Below are 10,397 nucleotides of genomic sequence, written 5' to 3'. Positions count from 1 at the left end.
AACAGACTTGTGGTTGCTGGGTGGTGAAGAAGGTTTAGGAGAGGGAAGGATTGGTCACATGGTAATTAATTCTGTATTTAAATAAATTTGGGGGGGGGTGGTGGGCATTAGGAGAGGGAAAGATTGGTCAAGTGGTAATTAATTCTGTATTTAATTTTAGATACTAATTTTAGCCATGATAGCATTTTCCACAGCACTGTACCATTTTACATCCCTGACATCAAGGACTAAGACAATCAGAAACAACCACAGGGACTTCCCTGGTGGTCCAGTGGCTTAGACACTGTACTTCCACTGCAGAGGGCCTGGGTTTGATCTCTGGTCGTGGAAGTAGATCCCACATGCCACCACTAAGACTTGGTATGGCCAAATAAATAAAATATTTTAAAAATAACAAAGAGAAGCAACCACATGTACTGAGGAATATAGATGGTCACTGTGCATGCCCAGGGAAATACCCAGGTTCTGAAAAGACCTGAAAAGGCTAAGTTTACATCTCAGGATGAACTCAGTACAGAGATACCCTACAGCAATAAAACCAAACAAAAAAGCCTGTCAAACCCTGGGGAAGTAGGAAAATCTAATTTCCAGAGTTATCATCTTAAAAAGCTTAAATGTCCAGTTTTCAAAATAGCAACAAGATCACAAGGTATCAAAAAAAAACAGGGAAGTATGGACCATTGAAAGGAATGAACAGAAAACTTCCCTGAAAAAGACCAGATTGACAGATTTACTAAACAAGACTTTAAAACAACCATCTTAAAGACATGCAAAGAACTAAAGTAAGGTGGAACAAAGTCAAGAAAATGATAATAAGCAAAATGGAAGTATCAGTAAAGAGACAGAAAACATGAACAAGAAGCAAAAAGAAATTATGCACTTGGAAAATATAATATTCAATGAAAAAATTTCTAGAGTTATTCAGAAGCAGAGTTGAGCAGGCAGAAGAATTAATGAACTTGAAAATAGTACAATTGAAAGGGTCAAGCCTGAGGAACAGAAGGAAAAAAAAAATGAAGCAAACAGAGCCTAAGGGACCTGTTGGAAACCATCAGTTGGGGCAGCATACACATTGTGGATGTCCCAGAAGGAAAGGAAAGAGAGAAGGGGCAAAGAGATTATTTGAGGAAATAAAGATAAAAACTTAACATATTTCATGAAAAATGTGAATATAACCACCCAAGAAGCTCCACACACTCTAAGGTGGAATAAACTCAAGAGGCCCATGCCAAGGCATATTATAATCAAACTATAGAAAGACAAGGGGTGAATGTTTAAAGCAGCAAGAAATGGCTTGCCACATACAAGGGATCCTGAATAAGACTTTCAACAGATTTCTCATCAGAAATATTGAGCGCCAGAAGGAAGTGAGTTTATATATTTAAAGTGCTGGAAGAAGATACCTGTATATCAAGAATCCTATATCCAGCAAAACAAAGGAGTGACCGTCCTACTTAAACGAAAGCTCATTGGGTTTGTTATCACTAGACCTGCCTGGCAAGAAATGCTAAAGCATGTCCTTCAGGTTGATAGATAGTAACAAACTGTTACTGTAGATAGTTACAATAGATAGTAACTTGAAGCTATAATAGAAAAATAAATATCTCCATTAAAGATAAATACATGGGCAATTTTGAAAGCTAATATTTTTGTAACTTTGGTTTGTAACTTCATTTTTTGTTTTCACATGATTTAGGAAACTTGTGCATTTAAAAATATGTTAGGCTTTATTTTGTAACATTTAGTGCAGAAAGATGTACTTTTGTGACATTAGTAACTGAATGGGGGTGCAGACAAAACTGTAAAGAAGTAAAGTTTTTGTATAATATTAAAGTTAAGCTCATATAAATTCAAATTAGTGTTATCACATTAGTATATTAAGTGCATTTACCATGATAATCACAAAGAAAGTAGCTGTAAATTATACTCAAAAGCAAATGAAAAGGAACTTGAAATAAGACACATAAGCACAGAAGAAGATAATGTAGGAAATCAAAGTTAAAAAACTATAAGACCTACAGACAAAAGAGGCAAAATGGAAGAATTAAGCTCCTGCTCATCAGTAATTACTTTTTTTAAATTAATTTTTGTTGGCATATAGTTGCTTTACAATGTTGTGTTAGTTTTTGCTGTACAGAAACTAACACAACATTGTATACATATATGTATACAATGTATACATATTGTATATTATGTATATTATATGTATACATATATCTCCTCTTTTTTAAAGATTTCCTTCCCATATTAATTACTTTAAATAAATTAAATTCTCCAATCAAAAATAGATCTTGGCAGAATGGGAGAAAATGACCCTAGTGTGTCCTGTATATAAGAGATTCACTTTAGATCCAAAGATACAAATAGGTTTTGAAAGTGAAAGAAAGGAAAAAAGATATGCCATGGAAATAGTAACTTAAAGGATGGAGGTTGCTGTACTAATATAAGATAAACTTTAAATCAGAAAAGATTATAAGAGTCAAAGAAGGACATTATATTTTAACACAATAAGATGTAACAGTTACGTACATCTATGCACCTAATGACACATGGTTAAAATATATGAAGGAAAGTAGATTCTACAACAGTAGTTGAAGACTTTAATATAACTCATTTCCAAAAGTGAATATATAACAATCAGACAAATTAGTAAGGATCAAAGATGACTTGAACAACACAACAATCAACTAGATCCAAGAGACATATATTGCCGGGGACCAGCCCCGGCTGATCCAGGGTATTCGAAGGAGAGACGGCATCGGCGAAGATCAGGAAACAATTGCTTAATTAAACGTTAATTAAGGATATAAAGAGTGATAGAATGAGGATAGCTCAGTAGGGAAATTCAGTGGAGAAAAGAGGCTGAGTAGCTTGGTTTACGCGGGGGACCAATAAAACTTCAAGACAAGAAGCTTGCACCACTTACGTAGGCCGCAGGCGTCCTTCCGTTCTCCCGAAGGAGAGGAGACACTGAGGCCTCCCCGGTTGGATCTTAGAAGCCCAGGCATAATTAGTAAGCATGGTGGGTTCCGCGCTCCAGATGGAGACTCAACCAGAGTGAGAGAGAGAGAGCGACATGGGGAGACCAGTATTTCGAGAAACTGATCCCATTCTTTATTTTCCAGAGTCTGTTTTTATACACTAAGATGTTATACAAAAGTCACGTGGGGACAGCAGTCCTGACTTTTATTAAAGTCAGGTGCTTCACACAAATGTATACAGAGGTCTTAGGGGTGTTACATCATCTCCTGGCCAGGGGAGCCTGCTGACAATTTACGACCCTCTCCTTGTGACAGCGGTCAGTCAATCAGGACACTTATTTCTCCAGGGCTGATTATTCTCAAAACAGACGCCACCCAAATAAAGTTACATTCCTACAGGGTGAGGGTGTAGTGGGTTTTAGTTAAGGAAAGAATTTACTTAGCCTAAGGTCTAACGTGATTAATATCAAAGGTTAATTCTATATATTCATTAATGTGTGTAAGGGCAGGGGATATGGAGACTTAGCAACAAACATTGGCTCAACAAATGAAAAACCCTTCACCAATACAATTTCTAATCAGCCCACTATACTTATACTTATAGTTTTCTAACTTCTCTAAAGAACCTGTTTTTAGAGGGTTTAAAGCATCTTGTGCCTCTCACGGTTGGGAGGCTGTGAGCAATCACATGTGGCCGGAGGAGCCTGTCAGGCAGGCTAGAGAACCTTCAGAGGAGTTTGTAGGTTAAAACACTCTTGTCACACCCAAGAGTTTTTATTGACTGGAGCTCTAGGTTAACTCCTTCTCCGAAAGAGGTGGTGGGGGACAGCCCCCCGTAAAGTCAGAGGTGTAGGTAAGAGCACAAAGTAGTAAAGTAGGCAGGCTCTGGTTATGGGGGTAGACGCTCGAGGAGTTCCAGGGGGACTCCTGAGGCTCGATCCCGCCTTTGCGTGTGTTGAGCCTCCTTCCTCATGACCTTTGCCATGGGCGGAGTACCTCACTCTGGCCCCCAACAATATATAGAATATTCAATGCAACAACAACAGAATATACATTCTTAAGTGCACAAGGTACATTATCCAGGATAGATTTTCAAATTGTGGATGAAGAAGTTAAATTATCTGTTTGCCAGTAATGTGATCTTACATGTATAAAACCCTAAAGATTTCACAACCCAACTATTAGAACTAGTAAATGAATTTAGCAAAGTAGCAAGATACAAAACAAAAATCAGTTATATTATTCTGTATGCTAGTAGCTGGAAAAGAAAATTAAGAAAACAGTGCCATTTATAATAGTACCAAAAATAAAATACTTAGGAATTACCTTAACCTAGGAGGTGAAAGGCTTATGATGAAAGCTATAAGATATTGCTGAAAGAAATTAAAGGCATAAATACATGGGAAGACATCCTATATTCATGGATTAGAATAATTAACTGTTAAGATGTCGTAGCACTCAGTGTGATCTATAGAGTCAATGCAATCCTTATCAAAATCCCAATAAAGTTTTTTGAAGAAATGGAAAAAGATCTGTCCTAAACTTCATATGGGATCTCAAGGGATTCCAGAGAGCAAAAAAAATAAACATTGAAAAAGAACAAAATTGGAAATTCACACCTCTTTATTTCAAACCCTATTGGATATTTACAGAACATTCCATCCAAAAGCAGCAGAATACATATTCTTTTCAGGTACACATGGAACATTCTCCAGGATAAATCACACAGTGGACCACAAAACAAGATCAAAAGACTATCAACCATCTTTTCTAACTACAATGCTATGAGACTGCAATACTGTGAGAAATCAACTACAAAGGGGAAAAAACTGCAAACACAAACTCATAGAGACTAAACAGTATGCTACCCAAAAGCCAGTGGGTTACTGAAGAACTCAAAGAGGAAACCAAAAAATACTTAGAGTCAGGGAACTCCCTGGCAGTCCAGTGTTTTGGACTCTGTACTCTTCCCACCTAGGGCCCAGGTTTGATCCCTGGTTGAGGAAGTAAGATCCCACAAGCCATGCAGTGCAGCAAAAGAAAAGAAAAAAATAATTATGTGGAGTCAAGTGAAAATGGAAACACAGCAATCCAGAATCTATGGCATACAGCAAAAGCAGTTCTGAGGGAAGTTTATAGCAATATAAGCCTACCACAGGAAATAAGAAAAAAATTTCAAATAAAGGAACTAGGATAAATAACTTGCAAACCCAGTTAGTAGGAGGAATGAATAAAGAAGATCAGAGAAAAAATAAATGAAATAGAAAAAGTTAAAGAACATTAGAAAGGATCAGTGAAAGTAAAAGGTGGTTCTTTGAGAAGATAAACAAAATTTAAAAGTCCATAGCTAGACTCGTCAAGAAAAATAGAGGGCCTAGTAGATAAAATAAAATCAGAAAGGAAAAAGTAGAACTTAAAATTGACACTAGAGAAATACAAAGAATTATAGGAGATTACTATGGACAGATTACTAGAAGAAATGGGTGAATTTTTAGAAATAGAGTCTTCAAAGATTGAATCAAGAAGAAATAAAAAATATGAATAGACCTATTACCAGTAATGAAATTAAATCAGCAAGAAAACAACTCCCAAGAAACAGAAGTTGAGGACCAAATGGTCTCATGGGTGAATTCTACCAAATATTTAAAGAAGAGTTTACATCTGTCCTCAAACTATTCCAAAAATTTGAATAGGAAAGAAAACTTCCAAACTCATTCTTTGAGGCCAGCGTCACCCTGATGTCAAAACCAGACAAAGATATCACACACAAAATAGAAAAATACAGGCCAGTATCACTGATGAACATAGATGCAAAAATTCCCAACAAAATATTAGCAACCAAATTAACCAGTATATTGAAAAGGATTATACTCCATGATCAAGTGGCATTTTATCCCAAGGACGCAAGGATGGTTCAGTTTATGCAAATTATACGTTGTGATATACCACGTTAATAAACTGAAGAATAAAAATCATACAGTCCTCTCAATAAATACAGAAAAAACTTTTGACATAGTTCAACATCCATTTATGATGTAAAACTCAACAAAGGGACTAGAGAAGGTACATCACTCAACATAATAAAGGCTATATGACAAGCCTACAGCCAACGTCATATTCAAGAGTGAAAAGCTGAAAGAAGGCATTTCCTCTAAGATCAGGAACAAGACAAGGGTGGCCCACTTTTGCGCTCTTTATATAACATAGCCTTGGAAGTCCTAGCCACACAATCAGACAAGAAAAAGATATAAAATGATCCAAACTGGCAAGGAAGAAGAACTGTTACTTTTTGAAGATGACATGATACTATGTATAGAAAACCCTAAAGACACCACCAAATAACTATTAGAAGTAATAAATGAATTCAATAAAGTTGTAGGATACAAAATTAATATAGAGAAATCTTATGTTTTTTTACAACAAACCATCAGAAAGAGAAGTTAAGAAAACAATTCCATTTACAATTGCATCAAAGAGAATAAAGTGCCTAGGAGTAAATCAAATGAAGGAGGTAAAAAACTTGTATTCAGAATACTGTAAGATGTTGATGAAATAAACTGAAAATGACACAAACAACTATACCATGTGAATGAGTTTGAAGAATTAATATTGTTAAAATAACCATACTACTCAAAGTCATCTATAGATTGATTTCAGTACTTATTAGAATTCCAATGGCATTTTTCACTGAACAAATAATCTCAAAGTTATATAGAAACATAAAAAACCTCAAATAGGCAATAAAACTGATTTTAAAAATGGGCAGAGAACCTGAATAGGCATTTTTCCAAAGAAGACATACAGATGGCCAACAAACAAATGAAAAGATGCTCAGCATCACTAATCATCAGGAAAATGCAAATCAAAACCAGAGTGAGACACTATCTCACACCTGTGAAAAATGGCTATTATTAAAACGACAACAAATAAAAATTGTTGGATTGGGATGGGGAGAATGGGGAACCCTTGTGCAATATTGATGGAAACGTCAATTGGTGTAGCAACTGGAAAACAGCACGGAGGTTCTTCAAAAAACTAGAACTACCATATAACGCAGCAGTTACATGTCTGGGTATTTTCCCAAAGGAAACAAAGACACTAATTTGGAATGATATATTCATCCCTGTGTTTACTGCAGCATTACTCACAGTAGCCAAGATATGGAAGCAACCTCAGTACCCATGATAGATGACTAGCTAATGATGTTGCGTGTATACATATATATGCTAGAATATTACTCAGCCATAAAAAGCAATGAAATCTTGTTGTTTGTGACAGCATGATGGACCTCAAGGGAGTTATGCTAAGTGAAATGAGACGAAGAAAACACTATATGATTTCACATATATGTGGAATCTAAAAAACAACAAATGAACAAACATAGCAAAACAGAAACAGTTATTGAAGCAGAGAGCAAACGGTGGTCAGAGGGAGGGGTGCAGGGGAATGAGTGAAACAGATAAGGGAGATCACGAGGTACAAACTTCCAGTTACAAAATAAATGAATCACAGGGATGAATGTACAGAGTGGGAAATATGATCAATAATAATAATATATCTTTTATGATGATGGGTGGTAACTAGACTTGTGGTGATCATTTTGTAATGTACAGAAACACCAAATCACTCTGCTGTGCACCAGGACCTATCATAGTACTATAGGTCACTTATAGTTCAAAAAACCACAAACAAGCAAATTCATAGAAAAAGAGATAAGATCTGTGGTCACCAGAGGTCGAGTTTGCAGGGAGTGAGAATTGGATGAAGGTGGTCAAAAGGTACCAACTTCCAGTATAAGATAAATAAGCACTAGGGATGTCATGTATGACAGGATAAATATAATTAATACTGCTGTATGTTATATATGAAAGCTGTTAAGAGAGTAAATCCTGAGTTCTTATCACAAGGAAGAAATGTTTTTCTGTGTTTTGTATCTGTATGAGATGATGGATGTTAACTAAACTTACCATGATCATTTCATGATGTATGTCAGTAAGTCATCACGCTGTTTTGTAATACTTTTAGCATGTTCAGGCTTTCCTTAAGTTGCAGGTTCCTTAATACCAGTACCAACAGATGTTAGAATGGGCTTGCAAAAGCAGTCTTGAAATTTTGTCTGGTGTAATAGGATTTATTTTTCTGTTTAACTTATATTGCTTTAATGTGATATTGGAAATAATATTAGAAATAATTTATTATTTTTATTTGGTTTATATCCTCCTGTTTCCTACTTGACACATTTAGATCACAATGAGAACAGATTTCAGTGCTAGTAAATCTCCTTGTTCTTCAGTCACTAAGTCATGTCCAACTCCTTGCAACCCCATGGAATGCTGCACGCCAGGCTTCGCTGTCCTTCAGTATCTCCCCAAGTTTGCTCAAACTCATCCATTGAGTCAGTGATGCCATCTCCTGGTTTACCCTTAATCTTTTGGTGTTTTGTGTTCTGTTCTAAATTTAGATATCCAAAGAGAAGAAGAAAAAGTGAAACGATCTGTGAAAGATGCTGCCAAGAAGGGTCAGAAGGATGTCTGTGTGGTTCTGGCCAAGGAGATGATCAGGTCAAGGAAGGCCGTGAGCAAGCTCTATGCATCCAAAGCGCACATGAACTCCGTGCTCATGGGGATGAAGAACCAGCTGGGTAAGACAGCAGTTCTTACAACCACCTCATTAACTGAGGCTCTTGCCATATCCTAACACTAGTTTCCTTGAATAGGAAGAACAGTCTCAGTTCTGGCATTTACTCTTTATATTGTCTTAGGTGGGGAGTTACACGAATGCAAAATAATACTTACTATTTTCATTTTTTATTTTACTGTTATTGATTTTCTTTTGCCAGTGTTGTTGAAGTAATGGGAACGTCTACAGCTTAACCTGCTTCATTTAGAATTTAGACTATTTCCTCATGTGAACAGTGTTGAAAAATGACCTGAAGGTTGAGTCCTAGGAATAAGAAGTGGGCCCAGGCCTTAGAGAGAGGACAAAGAAAGAGCTTCCTCTGTCCTGGACCCAGAGCTGCCTCAAGTAGGATTTTAAATAGTCTAAGCTTGGCTTTGGCTTTTACTCCCCTCCTTCTCTTCCTCATCTCTGGCTCTCAGCCTGAGGCTTTCTTACATCTTAGGAACCTGCTGGCCTTGTGTTAGGTATTCAGCATACATATGGACTTAATTTTTTTTTTTAACTCATAATATTTAAGAAGAAACCTACTAATCTACTTAGCTTTCAGGATCCAGTATAATATGGTTTGCCATCTTTCACAGGCATCTGTCTCCAGGTCACTGACAGCTTGAGGCATAGGTTACATTTTACATCCAGTTGGTTTCTTTTCTTACTTAATTTTGGCTAAATGAAGAAATCCTAACCCAGAACTAGAGTTCTTTGAGAATGAATGGCAGCAAATGACTGTCAGATAATTTGACAGAGTACAGACTCTGAAATTACAGGGAAATTTTTCCACTAAAGAATATCTTCAGGGAATTCCCTGGTGGTCCAATGGTTAGGACCTCATGCTTTCACTGCCAGGGCCAAGTTCAAGCCTTGGTCTCGGAAACTAAGATCTCACAAGCTGTATGGCGTGGCCAGAAAAAAAAACAAACAGCATCTTCAACTCTGTCAGTTACTATTCTGATGAGTACATCACATTCAAGAATTAGAAGACTTGAATGTTTCAGTGTAGAGGCTGGTGCCACATGAGTGCCTGATTCATTATTTGGTTGTATTTGGCTCTGAAAGTATTTCTTTATGTTCAATTTTAACATTTGGATGTGGGTTTTTATTTTTACTATGCCTAATAGTGAATATATCAGTTTCTTTCTCCAGATACTGAAGAAATAATCTATGAATTGAGAAAGAGTTTAAAAAAAATGAGCTATTTATACTGTAGCTTCTTAAGTTTTAAAAACTGTGTTATTTCAGCCCTAAAGTGATGTATTTAGGCTGTTTAAATATTGGATAAATAACCTACATATATGCCTTTTGGACAAGCCAGGTATTCAGTACCAGAGAGAAACAGTGTAATCTTACTGTTATTTTGAAAACTAAATACACTTTACAGCCATCAGTGAAATCTTCATATTCACTTCTGTTTTTTTCTGCAGCCAGCTGAAAAGGTACGTGTTCAATTGACTATAATAAGATTATTTAAAATTTTTTCAGCATTTGCTTTAGTGGATCAACATCAGAAAATGTTTAGCTTATTTTGCATTTTCTCTTCCTATGAATAAGGCCCTAGAAGGCAATGGCACCCCACTCCAGTACTCTTGCCTGGAAAATCCCATAGATGGAGGAGCCTGGTAGGCTGCAGTCCATGGGGTCGCTAAGAGTCAGACACAACTGAGCAGCTTCACTTTCACTTTTCACTTTCATGCGTTGGAGAAGGAAATGGCAACCCACTCCAGTGTTCTTGCCTGGAGAATC

General features: G+C 36.5%; 1 protein-coding gene across 1 annotated transcript in view; it reads left to right on the top strand.

The window, feature by feature from the left end:
• CHMP3 (charged multivesicular body protein 3) overlaps window positions 1-10,397 on the top strand; it is a 44,722-nt gene that overhangs the window by 16,032 nt on the left and 18,293 nt on the right. Inside the window, exon 3 of the mRNA XM_010862228.1 lies at window positions 8,443-8,622. Coding sequence (XP_010860530.1) covers window positions 8,443-8,622 — 180 coding nt within the window. The remainder of the gene's footprint in view (window positions 1-8,442; window positions 8,623-10,397) is intronic.

Source organism: Bison bison, unplaced genomic scaffold (genome assembly GCF_000754665.1).
Source record: "Bison bison bison isolate TAMUID 2011002044 unplaced genomic scaffold, Bison_UMD1.0 scf7180017864480, whole genome shotgun sequence".
In the NCBI taxonomy this organism is placed as follows: domain Eukaryota; kingdom Metazoa; phylum Chordata; class Mammalia; order Artiodactyla; family Bovidae; genus Bison; species Bison bison.
The sequence above is the reverse complement of the archived record's forward strand: the minus strand, read 5'-3'. Positions and strand labels throughout refer to the sequence as shown.